This window comes from Papaver somniferum, chromosome 10 (genome assembly GCF_003573695.1).
Source record: "Papaver somniferum cultivar HN1 chromosome 10, ASM357369v1, whole genome shotgun sequence".
NCBI classification, from domain to species: domain Eukaryota; kingdom Viridiplantae; phylum Streptophyta; class Magnoliopsida; order Ranunculales; family Papaveraceae; genus Papaver; species Papaver somniferum.
Window position 1 is genome coordinate 166159901 of NC_039367.1, and position 17058 is coordinate 166176958.

General features: G+C 38.2%; 2 protein-coding genes across 2 annotated transcripts; both read right to left on the bottom strand.

Annotated features, from left to right (window-relative positions):
• Nucleotides 1-8079: 8079 nt before the first annotated feature.
• LOC113316822 (F-box/kelch-repeat protein At3g06240-like) lies at nt 8080-9009 on the bottom strand. Its single transcript, XM_026564971.1, has one exon. The coding sequence runs from the start codon at nt 9007-9009 to the stop codon at nt 8080-8082; it is 930 nt and encodes a 309-aa protein (XP_026420756.1).
• A 6247-nt stretch (nt 9010-15256) lies between these two features.
• On the bottom strand, nt 15257-16375 carry LOC113316823. Its single transcript, XM_026564972.1, has one exon. The coding sequence runs from the start codon at nt 16373-16375 to the stop codon at nt 15257-15259; it is 1119 nt and encodes a 372-aa protein (XP_026420757.1).
• Between the last annotated feature and the right edge of the window lie 683 nt (nt 16376-17058).

The window sequence follows — 17058 nt, forward strand, 5'->3', positions numbered from 1 at the left end:
ACACATAAATGCGTCTATCACTTCTTCTAGAGCTGATCCCAATTCACCTCATCCAGATGTCATTGCTAGTCAATTAAGAAACATAAAACTTGAACTTTCTAAGAAAATCTCCAACAATTACAAGGCACATCAAGCTAAAATAAGAATCAAGGATGCTGCTAGAATCAAACATCCTATCCCATCCAACACCAGTCCAAGTCATAATCTAGATTTTAATGGTATTTTCCAGCCATTCCCTCTCAAACTCTACCAATATTTTCTGAAATCAAATAAAGGATGGATGTTGAAACTGCTCAGTTTAAAAAGAAGGCTTGGAAGGCTAGAAAGACAATTCATGTTTTTGCTGAAGAACACCATCCTTCAGATTCTGATACTACTAATGATGTTGATAATCTTAAAGCTATATCAAAAAGGAAACAATCAACTTCTGCTGTTGTTCCTATGGAAATCAGCAAAACTGACAACATAAAAAGATTCAAGGATTACTCTGACAACTATGCTGAACCTTTGGACTCAAGCATCCCTCTCATGACTAATGGTGATTCTGGCTCACCAAATTCAACCTCTGAGGTACATATTCTTACCATTTGTTTTCTTATAATCTACCCCATGAATCATTCTTATGCTTGTTTTTATTGGTGCATTCTATTTTACTATGATCCTATAGCTAGGAGACCAACCTCAAAATATCCCCCAGTATCATACTTTTGGCAATTCTTTATCTCTATAGCTTGGAATTGTCAAGGCCTTGGGCAGAGACATACCAATAAATACCTTAGTGACATGCTGACCAAGTTCAATCCTGACATCTGCTTTATCTCTGAAACCAAGCAAAAACAGGGAAAACTCTTAAACAATATGCAACAGCGTAATATTCAGAATTTTTGGCATGTCAATCCTGGAGGGGCTTGTGGTACTGTTGGAGGACTAGTATTGATATGGAAGCACAATCTTGATGTTGAAATTATGTATTGATCCATTAACCATATCAATGCGACAATCAAGCATACCAGTGGCCCTTCTTGGCTCTTTACTGGTTACTATGGAAGCCCTTATGATACTGACAGTAAACTTAGTTCTTGGAAAGTTTTGGAAAATTCAGCTATCAACCACTCCCTTCCTTGGTTGGTAATTGGAGATTTCAATTTCATCTTACATGATAATGAAAAGTACAATACCCAACCTTTGGATAATGTTGAAGCTAATATCTTTAGTAACAAAATTGTGGGTTTGGACCTAAATGATTTGGGCAGTGTGGATGTCCTTTCACTTGGTTTAATAAGAGGATTGGTCCTGCTCTTACTGAACAGAGACCGGATAGAGGACTAGCCAATGAACCTTGGCTGCTCCGACTTCCAAACTCTACTGTAACAAATCTTCTAGCCATTGGTTCTGATCACCACCCCATTCTCCTAAACACCAATCCCAATTGGTGTACTGGTAAAATACCTTTCAAGTTCTTTGGTCCTTGGTTGGATCATAAGGACTGTAAGGACATTGTCATTGAATACTGGCAGAGAAATTTATCTGGTTCTAGTTCTTTTCTCATTGCTAGAAATCTCAAAGACATTAAGCTGAAACTCAAAGTTTGGAACAAAGAGGTGTATGGAAACATCAAGACAAATATAGAGGAAATTAAGCAACATCTAAATTGGTTACAAGAAAACTATTTCAAACAAGACATAAGTGAATCTATAAAAACTGCTACTCAAGTGCTTAGATAATGGCAAGACATTGAGGAAAAATTCTAGAAGATCAAAAACAGAGATCAATTCATCAAGTTGGGAGATAAGAAAACAAGTTATTTTCACAGAACCACAAAATGCAGAATAAGAAGAAACAAGATAGATTTCATTCAAGATAGTGCTGGAAATTGGATTGAAGACTACCAAGAAATAAAACAATGTTTCACTAACCACTTCTATGAGATGTCTATTACTGAATCACCTGAGATAAACCCTGAAATCATCAATCTCATCCCTACTACTATAACCATTGTTGATAACAATAATCTCAACAGAATTCATGAAGATCATGAGGTCAAGAGTATTCTCTTTAGTATGGCCAAAGACAAAGCTCCAGGACCAGATGGATTCCCTCCTAGTTTTTTCCAAGCCAGTTGGGATATTGTTGGAGATGATCTAATCAGAATGGTACAACATTTCTTCAAGTCTGGGAACCTACTCGAAGAAATGAATTCAACTTTCATATCCCTAATACCCAAAACTGAAAATCTCTCAAACCCCAGTCATTTCAGACCCATCAGTCTCTGCAACACCACATACAAAATCATATCCAAACTGTTAGACCAAAGAATGAAACCTTACCTCAACAAAATCATATCCCCTTACCAGTCTGCTTTCATTCCTGGAAGAAAAATTGCTAATAACATAACCATTGCCCATGAAACCATTCACTACATGAGAACCAGAAGAGGTCACAATGGCAATAAAGGAAGTATGGGGATCAAGATCGACATGGCAAAATCTTTTGATAGAGTGGACTGGAATTTTCTTCTTACTATTATGGGAAAAATTGGCTTCAACTCTGATTGGTGCAACAAGATTATGCAGTGCATATCCACCATTTCCACTGCTGTTTTAATAAATGGCTCTCCTGATAAATTCTTCAATCCCTCTCGTTGTGGACTCAGTAGATCAGGAGGAAACTCTACCATAAGATGACTGGAGGACACCAATCATCAAGTATCTAGCCAATGGACACCTTCCAAGCGGCCAACTTGTTTCCCACAAGATAACATCATGGTCCGGAAATTACCAGCTTCGGGACGGTGTGTTGTATAAACAATCCTACCTTGGACCTCTCCTCCGAGCATATTGAAAGAAAAACATTATGGTTAGGCAGCAAACTATAGTGGAGGACGATCCCTAGCCCACAAAGCAAGGCTACATGGTATTTTTGGCCTCGCATGAACGAAGACTCAAAATAAATGGCGAAAACCTGCATCGAATGCCAAAAATTTGGCAAAAGAAGACATGCACCATCAATGGAATTAAAATCCTTGCTAAGCCCTTGGCCATTAGCCAAATGAGGGGTTGATATTGTCGGACCACTAAGAGCCGGAACCGGCCAACGAAAATATCTAATAGTAGCCACATACTACTTCACCAAATGGGTGGAAGCATCCTCCCTAAGGCACATCAGAGACTATGATGTCTTCAAATTCCTATTTGAGCATATCATATGCCATTTCGGTATCCCGGCGGACATCGTATCCGATAATGGGTCCCAACTAAGAAGGAAAAATATCGATCTTCTGTTAAACTGTTTCAAGATCAGAAAAAATAAGTCCACACCGATCTATCCTGAGAGCAATGGCAAGGCAGAGGCCACAAATAAAACCATCGCTGATATACTCAAGAAGAAGCTTGATGGATATGGAGCTAGCTGGTGCGATCAATTCCAGAATGTTCTATGGGCATATCGAACTACCAAAAGGGAAGCAACAGGAATGTCCCACTTCGCCCCCACATATGGCACATAGGAAACATACCCACAGAAGCAATGATCCCCACAACGAAGACCGAGGCATGGGAGAGAAACCTGACCTCGGACATGATGCTCTCCAAACTAGACGACTTGGAGGAGAACAGAGAGATCACTCTCCAAACAATAGAAAACTACCACAGAAGATTGGCTCGGGAATACAATAAATGTGTTCACCAAAGACAATTTAGCCCAGGCGACCAAGTCTGGCGCGAGATCCCACCCTACCAACGCGAGTCAGGCAAATTTGCACCCGTATGGGAAGGTCCACCAACATTCCTAGCCAAGGCGGGAGACAGAGCATACAAATTGCTCAAATTCGATGGCGTAGAACTTGAACGCCACTGGAACATCAGATACTTAAAAACGTACCACGCTTAGTAGGATCATTCAAAGATCCTAGAATGAAGCACGCTCCCTACTTGTACACAGGTCACAGAACCTTTCTAGAATGTAGTAAGAGTTCACTAAACTCTCTTTTGCAAAGATAATAAACTAGCACCTTTTGTCTTAATGCTTTCCTTTTATTTGTTTTGTATTATTTCCTCGTTCTTGTTTTCACATTTTTTTTCTTTTCTTTGTTTTATTAGTCTTTTCTATTATTGCATACTATAATCGCATTCTACTAAAGCCCATAGACCACTATGACATGGTGCTAGCCACACCTTCCATTCTCTTAAGAATGATGCATGTAATCTACCTAAGCTACCCGACACGGACACAGACCTACGGTAATGCCATTGTGATCACAAAATCAGAATTATGTCCTCTATATGAGGAGATATCCATAGCCGAGCTATTTTACCTTGGCCTGGGCAGGTATCACCCGACCGAGATATCACCCTCCAAGTCACCAGGAGAAAACATAACCCAAAGCAAGGGACAAAAAATAGTTGCGAGAGCGAGAAGGAAAAACCTTGTGTATAAACACCCAATATTGTAAGAGATGCCTCATCCAAATAGGAACTGATCACTCCTTGGCTTTAGCACCCATAATTGGACTTACAATGCATACGGAGAATCCTCAGATCCATACAAATACACAACATCAAACAAACACAGTCGCAGTAGCGGATCCCCTTACCATCCATTTCCTCGCCCAAAGCAACAACCACGAGCAGGAAGCACGAACAACCCTTCTTCACACACATAACTCATTTACGACGAAGAAAGACGTCAGCACTTCACCCCTTTCACGCAGCTAGCCTCCGGTGCTACGACATAAAACAGGGGCAAGGTATATATATATACGTTTGAAATAACAATATTTTATACCCTAGCACCTCCAGTAGCAAATGCTTCTAAGCCAAAACGAGCAAGCACGAGCAAGCACGAGCACGACATGAAGTGTCTCCAAGGATAATCGCCGGAAGAACCTTAACACACAACGTGTTACCAAGGCCAACCATGGAGAGGAGAGCGATGCACAAAGTTTTTCCAAGCTTGCCCGTGGAAGGAAAATCAGTTATAAACACGAGATCCCGTAACAGGAGGTACAGTCACTTGGTGAACAGACGAGGCTAAAGATGTTATGCGAAAAGATAGGTCTCTCAGAGGAGACATTGATGATGATCTAGAATAGGATCAAGAAAAAACGAAGCAATGCATGAATGAGAGGACATACCATCATGGTAAAAAATACATGAATAACTACCTTGTTCTCATGGAGGACGAGGAGGAAAAAATTTAGCATACATCCGAGAGAAGAATGAAGGAGACCATACCCTCATCACTAAAAGACTCTTCTTAAATAGAAGAGAAAATATTTGAAAAACTAACTAGGTTTCCCAAACCCAAGAAGGTCAAAAGCGCGGCAAACAAGACGATAAGAATCCCAGAAAAAAAGAAATCTTGTCCCCATGAAATATAAGATAACAAACGAGAAACTTAGAAAAGGTCAACAAGTGCACACGTAGCGGGAAAGGTGGAAAAGGCGGACAGTTACACAGTTTTCTTCCCATCAAGCCCTTGGCAAGTTGCAAAGAAAAGGAGCAAAATGTGTGGGTAAAATACCCGATGGCCACGTGTCAGCATCTTAAGGGATGAACATATGATGAGGTGATAAGGTAGGAGCACCGAATCATCCTCCAAAAAGTAGTTTTGTTCCAGTCGAGGCAACTGCACCAGCGCCACATGAATGACGCGTGTGGATAAAGATCTAATCTGTTCAGACGGTCAAGTCTAAAAAGCAAGACCGCATTTAATGAAGGATAAGAACAAGACGTGGGTAGTTCCGCATCGTGACGAGAGACTCGGCGATCCATACTACGACCCAGAGCACCAGGTTCTCCACAGAAGGCCAGCACGATCCAGGAGAAGGCGAGACAACTCGGAGGGAGAACTCAGCGAGCCATCATAGGAAGTAGTATGGATGTCAGCCGAGGAAACCAAAGCGAGCGAAGACATCCCACCGAGTTCGGACGACCACACCACCACGAGTTTAGTTATCCTATAAATAACAGTCCATGTACCAGGAGATGGACAACTTATGTAACATTTTTAGATGGTCTTTCTACAGAAAATTCCTGAGGAAGATCTAGATAGATAGAAAGTGAGAAATCTAGAAGAGATCTGTAACACTTTCAAGGGTAAGACCTTATAATCAATAAGAAAACATCTTCTTCTCGTGGACGTAGGTCTTTATGTCCGAACCACGTTATATGCTTGTGTTCATCTTTACTTTTCATGCTATTTACATCTTTTTTATCTTTGATCTTGTATGTTTAAGTAGTTTTTAGTCTTTAATTTCACTTGGGTGTAGACTGTAATTCTATTATCAATAAAACAATACTCCCCAAGGGGATTCACCCGTGGATGTAGGCAAACCATGCCGAACCCCGTAAAACCTATGTCTCTTTTATTTGTTCTTCAATTCGCCTCCAACCCTTAATACACACCAAATCATAGTTGTCAACATAGCTCTCCAATGTCATACAATAAGAACTTGTTTGTACCATGAGTAAAAATACCACATAGTGGGCCAGAATATTGTTTTGGGATACTATTCAGCTGCCACCAGTCAACCGAAGCGGCCCACCAGCCTGCCCAGTATTACAATGACCGGTCAATGGTCAAAGTCAACACTCGGCCAACAGTCAAAGTCAACAGTTGGTCAACTGTCAAAGTCAGGTTGCACGTCGCACCTCCAGCCAATTTTTAGTCTTGTTGCCAAAAGTGATGCCAACCAATTCTCAGCCAAGTGCTCTGCCTCACAGCCATCTAGTCTCTACCCATGCAGTCAGCTATGCTGCCAGCCAGCGTCCACCCATACATCCAGCCATTATTCATGCATAATTTATTCAAAGAAGCATGCAAACAGTTTCATGCAGAATTGATGATGGAGGCATGAAATGTTAATTCGAGCAGTTTCATGTAGAATTAAAGATAGAGACATGCAGAATTGAAGATGAAGGCATGCAGAATTAATTACAGCAGTTTCATGCAGAATTGGTTGCAGGGGATATTAATGCCATTTAGTCTATCTTAAAATTAGTTATTAAAATTCTATAAATAGAGATGCCCTGATAGAAGAAATGGGGTAGCCAATAGAAAAAAAGAGACTAGATCATACGGAAAAAATAGACTGTAATTCTATTACCAATAAACCAATACTCCCCAAGGGGATTCACCCGTGGATGTAAGCAAACCATGCCGAACCACGTAAAAACCTGTGTCTCTTTTATTTGTAATTCAATTCGCCTGCAACCCTAAATACACACCAAATCATCAATTCAATCGTGTTTTGTGCCCAAAAGTAATTTTGGATACAAACAGAACTATCAACCGAACCATTGATCTTCAGCAACCTAATACTTTCACTCTCTTGGTTGTATAAACCGAAACCATGCAGAGTCTGTATTAGAATCTAGGGTTGCTAGAGTACCTGTATGGACATCTATAGGAAGAATGGCCTTTTTGTTTGCAAATTTGACAAATACAGGTGCTATAATCTGGTGGAATGTAAGGTGAAGAGGCACTAGTATGTGAAGATAAACTAGCATCGCAGGAAGGGTCTTTTTAGTAAAAAATGCGGAAGACGTGAAACTTTCAGGAAGGGTCTCAGCAAATTGATTTTTCGTCCACTGCTCATGGTGAATATCAAACGAGATTTCAACTCATGTAAAGACAGGCTTATATCACGATTTTGTACAGATATAACAAAGTTATCAAAATCACGATTAAGACCCACACTATCCTCGTCCCTCCCTCTGTCTAACTCACTCAAATTTATAATCCTCGACTTAACGAATTCTTTTGTTCTTCTGTATGAAACTTCGATCGACCTCTAAATCAAATGAGATGTATCTACATTCGGAATGATAATCACAATGATAATGAAGCACCAACATATAAACCTCGAATTCAAAAATTGAGAAAACTTATAGTAAACCCAATAAACCAAACAAACTGACGTTAGATTATTTATTTAAAGCTTATAAGACATAAGTTGCATGCAGAAGAGAAAAAGAAACAAGAAAAAGGGACATGTATTCCTCTTGAACATTTATAACCCTGGACTAGCTACCTGAAACACCTTTTCAATGAAGAATAGTATACCAAAATTCAGTGAAGCTAAATGAATAAATTACGATTACAAGTTAATGACACTAAGCTCTCCACGTCACTCTTCGATTTCACACAACTAAAGTTATCGTCGGTAGCATTGATATTCAGCCACCTAACTCTGTCATTCTCTTGGTCGTATAAAAAGAATTGTTGCTGAACCTGTACTAGAATTTCACCGTTATCAAAAGACCAATGGAACTCTAAGAAAAAAGGATGCCTAGTAATATCTGCCTCCGTAGTGGTAAATTTCTTGATCCAAGATTCTCGGACTCCATAATTTTGAATGACCCATACATCAACTCGACCAACTCGACCAAGCAGACCACAAACTAAACAAAGGGAATCTCCCAACACTTGGAGCTTGAAGTAAACGTTACCATCTGCATGTAGCGTTATAGTTTCTTCTGGAAAATGCAAATTCATGTATGTCTCACTGCTCAAATCAAAAGCCACTATTAGTTTGGTCCGTTCGCGGGTGACAATAGTACCCAACCAATGAAGAACACCATTAAAATGCAAACCATCATAAGAAAAATTACAAGTGGTGGTGGTATTGACTCTTCGCCATAAATCTGATCCCAACATGTATACGTTAACTTCATTCCAAACTATATATACAAACTTGTAGTCATTTATGCTGCTATCGTAACCAAATCCATAACCTTTAGCAGCTGGCCAAAGCACACAGCTTGGTAGTTCGATTTTCTTAGATTCTTTAGTATATGGGTTCCAAAGAATCAGTGTACGATCCCCATTAAGGTTTAAACAAAGCAATCCATTACAAGCAAACATCTTAGTGTGGTAACGATCAGCACTTAAAACATCTCCCTTCATTGGATCATCCATTAAGACTGCTCCTTCACACTTGCATGTGCCTGACGACGAAGGCGACGAGGATGCTGATAATATTGATGCATGATCTATGGAATAAAACATACCTTTATCGAGCCATAGGTTAGTATTTCTCATCATGATCAATCTAGGGTTTTTGTTTGGTAAGATTAAACCGATCCTTGACGAATTTAGGACTACAGATTAATGTATACCAACTCTTGCATACGGACTTGAAACGTAAGATGGGTTTCACTGGTAACCTTAATAAAATATCTTCTTCAATCTCTTGGGGAAGGCTTGACATTGTAGCTTTCTTCACTGCAAGTACGGAACTAGGGTTTTGAAGATTATACGAGAAATTTATTTGTGTACCTTCTTCAGTTCTCTACATTTTATGTTACAGACAAAGTTGGGCCTGGACGCTATCGACTTTAGCCCTCAACAGCTGAAGCATTTTTATTGACGGGCCACGATAGTCAGGCCTAGTCCTTAGAGCAAATCTTATTGAGAGATTTCCTGTTTAGTCCAATAAACCCGATCCGGATTAGTGGCTAGTCCAGCGGGAGACAACATTTACTCCCTAGTCCAAAAAAGATTTGAAAAGAGTAAAATTACTCTACTAACCCTAACAAATAATATACTATGTATGTTAGTAACATATGTAATATGTAGTAATATATATACTAGTATACTAGTATACATATGTAATATATAGTAACATATGTAACTAGTATACATATGTAATTTGTAGTAACATATGTAACTAGTAATATGTAGTAATTAGTAACATATGTAATATGTAGTAACTAATAACTAGTAGTATACTAGTAACTACTAGTATACTAGTATTAATATGTAGTATGTAGTAAAATATGTAGTAACATATATAGAACAAATGTAGTATGTAGTAACATATGTTACTAGTATCAATATGTTATATACTGATACTACATATTAATATGTAGTATGTTATACATTGGCATTACATATTAATATGTAGTAACATTATTAATATGTGGTATGTTATATATTGATATTACATATTAATATTGATACTACATATTAATATGTAGTATGTTATATATTGACACTACATATTAATATGTAGTGTCATATTAGTATGTAGTATGTTATATATTGATATTACATATTAATATGTTACTAGTTTACTAGTATAATACTAGTTACTATTAGTACTACTAGTATAGTACTAGTTACTACTAGTAAACTAGTCTACTAGTACACATGTTACTACTAGTATAGTAGAGTAGTTACTTAATACTAGTTTACTAGTATACTAGTATACATATGTAATATGTAGTAACATATGTAACTAGTATACATATGTAATATGTAGTAACATATGTAACTAGTAATATGTAGTAACTAGTAACATATGTAATATGTAGTGTCATATTAATATGTAGTATGTTATATATTGATATTACATATTAATATGTTACTAGTATACTAGTATAATACTAGTTACTATTAGTACTACTAGTATATTAGTATAGTACTAGTTACTACTAGTAAGCTAGTCTACTAGGACACATGTTACTACTAGTATAGTAGAGTAGTTACTTAATTTACGAGTAACATATTCTTTTTACTATTAATATAGTACATATTGATATGTAGAATGACCATATTGATACTATTAGTATGTTGTAACATATTACTAGTAATATTCAATGTGTTGATACTAATTAGATCTGTAAGGGTGTTTTAGGCATTTAGAAAATACACTTTATAATCTCCACAAAGTTTTTGGACTAGCGAGTAAATAATCTAGTCCAAAAACCTATTTTTGGACTAACGAGTAAATATTTTTCGTGGGTGGACTAGCCATTAACTGGGTCATGAAAAATTGGACTAAATAGTAATTCCTACAATCTTATTTGGAAACCTTAGAGCAAGTCTTATTTGGAAAAATTCCATAGTTCAATTGTTATGCCACCCTCGCCACTTGGAAAGGGGCAAATAAATAAATACTGTTCGGCATTTTTCAATAATGGAAATTCTTAAATGACGTTCTTCCAACTAATTTTAGATTATCTAGATTCAAAAATCTCTGGGTTGTGGTGTACCCGATTTTGTAATAGATATCTATTGTCTACACGAAACACCGATTTTGTAACACCCGATTTTGTAACGGATATCTATTAACTAACTTCGTATCGACGTTGAAAACTTTGCAACGTCGGATAATCGTTGCAATAATTGGTATCTGTTACCGAGTTTCGGGAGGGTTGTGGGTAATTACCTTCCTATCCTCAACTTAAAATGCCAAGTTACATTGTTACCCTCCATTACTACTATTAGTGCCTCTATTACTACTATCATCTCCCAATTTCATCTCACACTCGAGGGCTACCCTTCCTCCCAACGATTCTGGATTTTTTCTCCAACATTTTTTTCCCATTATAATTCTTTATTTTAATTACCGAGAATCAGAAAACAAAATTAAAATCCGAAAACAAAATTAAAATCATCTGAAATTAGTTTTTCATTTAATATCTTTGGAAGTTGGGAGGTAGATAAACAACTTAATGCGTTGATAACAAAACAGTTGAGACATTACTACATCTTATATCTTTCACCTCCATTTATTTCACACTTGACCGACTTCTTGGTATATTCGCAGCCGACATCGATTTCACCATAAAATTCATCAGATTCAATTTGAGATTTAGTTGCAGGAAGCTTCATCAACAAAATTGATTCAACCGATTCTTCTGTGACTCGTCGATTTTATTAAAGATTTAAGCTTAATCGAGTTATCACAGAAGGATTGAGTTTGATTAAAATTTCTGAATCTATCGATTCTCCTGGGTTATATTCAACATCTAAGGTTTATTAGTTTTAGAAATTGATGTTATTGTTAGTTGTATTCTATTGTGGTGTGTTGATAGATCTGTGACATTTTTAGGTTTAGTTGATAAACTTAGGTTACTAAAACATAGTACTTTACTTGTTTGTAGGATGTCAAATTTTTGGATAAATCTTGGATGCGTATAACAGGCATTTATAGCCCATAATACAGAGAATGGGTTAGAAAATTCACTGAATTTGCAATGGAAAATGGTACTTGTGCAAAAACGTGTGCTTGCCCTTGTAGGAAGTGTAAAAATAGACATCCACTTGGATTCTCAATTGTTAGTACCCATCTGTATAAGCATGGTGTCGAAAATACATACACCACCTGGAGCTTACATGGTGAGAGAACGGATGGTGCTTCAACAAGTCGTTCTAAGGGGAAGGTCGTAGTCGAAGAAGCGCATGATAAGCAATGAGATTGTTTGAATTTGAATGATTTTATTGACTCTTCATTTGGTATTCATCATGACCATGATGGAACAGATATTAGAGAATCACCCTTAGAAGATCCATATGTCGAGAAGCGTTATAATAAGTACAAATCGTTAGCGACAGAGAAATTATACCATTGGTGTGAAGACAATCTGACAATCCTCTCTGCTATGATAGAACTGCATAATGTGAAGAAAACTTATAAAATTTCGGGTAACTATGTCAACATTTTGTTGGATTTTTTAACAGAGTGGCTTCCGAAACCTAACAAGTTGCCCAAAAACTATGATGCTATGAGGTCAATGCTTAAGGATCTAGGGATGAAAGTGAAGGTTATTCATGCTTGTGAGAATCATTGTATTCTGTATTACGAGGAGAATGAGGATTTAATAGAGTGTCTGGTATGCAAAACTCCGAGGTGTAAGTTGAAAGGTACCAAAGATGGTCCTGTGGTGACAAATGAACCTTGCAAAGTGCTGAGATACTTTCCTATAGACGAAAAAATTAAAGAAAATGTATTCTCTACCTTGGATATCAGACGCAGTGCTGTGGCACGATCGAGCGCAACTTTCATCTGAATATATGCGTCATCCAATCGATTCATCTCAGTGGGCACAAATGAAACTGAAGTTTACGTTGTTTGGCCGGGAAGGAAGAAATGTTTGGCTTACAATATTAACAGATGGGTTTAATCCTCATGGTGTACATACTTTGATTTGGACTGTGATCCTTGTGGTTTATAATCTTCCGCCTTCTATATGTATGAAGTCTGAATTCCAAATGATGACTCTGTTGATACATGGGCTTAAGTCACCGGAACAAGACATTGATGTTTTTTTGCGGCCACTGGTCAACACGCTAAAATATCTGTGACATCAAGGTGTACAAGCTTTTGATTCTTTGAAAAGAGAATATTTTCCTGTGAAAGCAACTCTGATGTTTGGCATTCATGACTTGCCTGCTCAAGGTGTTTTAAGTGGATGTACCACTCATGGCTACTGTGCGTGTGTTTGCTGCACAGACGAAACTCGAAGTACTCATCTAGGTTACGGAAGCAAGACTATGTACACTAACTATTGTATATTTCTCAAGTCAAGGAACCCATTTAGGGATGGGACTCTTTTAGGATTAGACACACAGTAGCATAAAAGTGCACCGCTGAGACTACAGGACCGTAGTCGCTTGAGAATTTGGCCGATGTTCATTACGAACCTGGTAAGTTAGTGGTCTGCAAGACAGGTAAACGAAAGAGATATAAGTCTGATGAAGAGGAAGGTGATTCTCAGCTTGTCACAGGTGCTTTCTTCAAGAAGTGTATTCTTTGAAAACTTGAGTCGTATTGTGCCTTGACTATACGGTATTGTGTCGACGTGATGCACACGGAAAAGAACGTCATGGAACACTTTATATACATTATCTTTGATAAGGATAATAAGGCTATTATTGCATGTAATAATCGTGACAAATTGAAGGAGAATAAACTACAGTGTGGAGAGTGAAAAGAGAAAAAAAACAAAGAAAGGATTAGATATGGTTCCGTTGTTTGTTTTGAACAAAAAAGAGAAAACCGATTTTTATCCGATTCTTAAAGATATGAAAGTTCCCACATGCTTTTCGTAGAATATAAGTAAAAATGTCAATATGGAGCAATTGAACTTGAGCAGCTTGAAGTCACATGATTACCATGTGATTATGGGGTACTTAATTATTACTTGTTCTGCTTCAACATGCCTTTCCAGGAGAGAAAGTCTTGCGTACTGCGCTTTAACAAGTCAGTTTGTATTTTAGAATTTTGTGCTCAAAGGTGGCTAGCAGAGAGTATCTGAACCAGGCTAAGTGGATGATTGCAGAGGCCATGTGTGTGCTCGAAAATTATTTCCCGACTGGATTTTTTGATATAAGCATGCACAACATGGTTTATTGGGCTGATGAGGCCTTAGTTTGTGGACCTGCCATGTATCGATGGATGTACCCATTCGAAAGGTGAATTGCTATTTTACCATTTGTCCTTTATTTTTGTTTATTTTTGTTGTTTTTGCACTGAGATTTACACGTACATACTGAATCAGGGCAATGAAGGAGTGCAACAACATCCCAAATAACAACAGATACATTGAAGGGTCAATTACGAAGTCGACTGAAATGGATGATTGTGTTATATTTTCCATGGAGCACATGTAAAATGTCGATCAAGGAGGTCACAAAGCAAATTTGGAGCCCTTCTTAAAGGATGTCTGTTTGATGAAAAGCCGTTTCAGGTGAGCCCTATTTAGTGGATGTAGATACGTCGGTGGGTAATTTTTCGGAATGATCTAGAAGATCTCGATGTTTATTACAGGTATTGGTTGGCTATGTTTTGTTTGTATATGGACAATGGATTATTCTATTTAGATTTTAATACTATGTATCCTAAATATAGTTATTATTGGGAGAACTGTGATGCTAATGGGGTTGCAATGGAGGAAGTCGAGATGCAAACCAAGTTCCTTAGTTGGATGTATGAAAAAGTTTGGATTGGTGCTCCTGTTTGTCAGCGTAATAATGATGCAGTATGCTGATGTGTTGATTTTTTTTTCGCTTTCATAGCTTAGATCAGAAGAAAAAATGGATACAGATTTGTGGCATTACGTTAGAGGTCCAGTATCTCAGCGCGTGCAATTGCTTCATCACAAGATTTTTACATACTTATTATCATTTTTATTAATAAGAAAAGAACTAGTTCACTGGAATAAAATCAATTACATAATACCTCACTTGGATAGACAATTTTTTTTTTTTTTTGCAAACCTCATTCATGAACTTCCAAATCACATACAAATGCACAAACAAAAGACATGGATTGCGCAAACTTGAACAGAAAAACAAACATGCACACCACAAACAAAAAACGGAAAATCAAACACACCGGAAACAAAGAAGCGAAGCCAAACGAACGCACAAGCAAATTGAGGTGGATGCATTCATTGAATAGTCACTCATCACCATCACCAACGAAGCGTACGTGCTTTACTCCAGAGGAAGCGGGACAACCTATAGCCTAGCCATTCTGGCCAGTAAAAATGCCATCGTTCTTTTCGGAAACTTTTGTAGTCCCATTCATTAGGACGTCATACTGAGTGTAGGAGAAGGGTATGTCGTACGAAAGCCGCGTTGCCATCAGACTCGCCTTAACTCTAGACATAGGTTTCACAGTGACAGTTTTCACAGATCCCACCTCTTTGCTTTCTGTATCCGTTTGTCCCCAATTCCGCGATCCAGTGGCCTCAGTAGAAATTTCAAACTTACCCGATGATATGCTTGGGATACCAGCCGTATAACTCATCTTGACACCCACTTTCAGCGTGACGCTGTTACTCCAATTAGTTGTATTGATCACTGTAGTCTTGAGGTTCAACTGTGACGTGATGGTCTCTTCAGTATAGTTGCTCGAATCATCAGTGATAAATGCAAGAGTTTTCTCATTGTAAACCCTTGCATCCGTAAGGTGATATACGATATTATCTATCTTCCTTGAGATAACGGGCTCCTCAATGTCCATGGAGCTCCACTTGTCCGGATAGTTAGCAAGTGTGGCGAGGCAGCTCCATTTATCTTGTCCATTGTATCTGTTGCAAAAATAACTGTTCTTCAAAGATCGCATCATGATGCGGTTGCCTTCAAGTATCGTGGGTAAGAATACAGTGTTGGTTTCATGGACAGTGGTGGAAGCCTGCTTTAACAATACCCAACAACTCTCATCCATGTCCATCCAATAGGTGCCAAAGTGAGTACTCTTTAGGCGGATGCCTCCGTTGCGACTTGGAAACACCTCGTAGTCAAACAATGAGGAATTATCGGCTTCGAAATTGTAGTCCATAAACCCATCTTGGAAGGCCTTAAGGTGGTTTCCATTGTCGCCCTTGATCCTGATAAGGTTAGGCAACATAACGACGGATTTCCAGTCAATGAAGGTGAACACATCATAATTGCCGTTGTATTTGTCAGTCGCTGAAGACAATAAACCGCAACAATAGCCGCTACCACCAAAGTACGTAACATAGTCGCCGGAGCTAACATGGCGGAGCTTAAGGACACGGTTGTTATTGGAATACAAAAAAATGGACTGCAAAAGCGTGCAATACTGGTCGGACTGATTTTCCTCAGGTTTGATGGCCATGGCAGTGACCCATCTTTCGGAGGTACCGGAACTTGCCCAGTACTTGTTGTTCTGCAAACACCGGATATGGACGAATCCAGTTCCTGTGGTTGCCGGCACCACCTCAAACCTCGTGTCGAGGTCAAAACTAACACAAACTTTGGATTTTTGCCCAAAGCAGGAATCAGAATATGTTTATGTCCCACATTTCCCGTTTCTGGCTAAAAAAGTTCAAACAATTCAAATTGGTTCCGAATAATATATCACCACGTTTCCCATTCAAATCTGAAATGTTTATGTCGGTAAAGGTTTCATCTAGAATCTATAGGGGTTGTGCCAGGTGTAAGGAAAATGTAAAACAAAAACACTCTGTAATGCGCACTCAAGAGTGTGGAGATATGAGACTGACTAGTGATTAGCGCTATTCTTATTAGCGTTTAGCGATATTCTTATTGGCGTTCAGATGGATTTCACGGAACCTTCCACGAAATTGTGGAATCTTGCTTGGATTTTCTGTGGAAAACCCCAACTTGGAAGCCACTAGACTTGACATTTCATGATTTTTCCACACTTGAAATAGTTTGGATTCCACCATAAGACTTGCTCTTCGACTTGATGAAAAAAAGAAGTCAACAAATATGGGGAAGATTCTTTTCTTCAACCACTAGAACAATCCCACCAGTACTTCCACTTATGTTGTAACT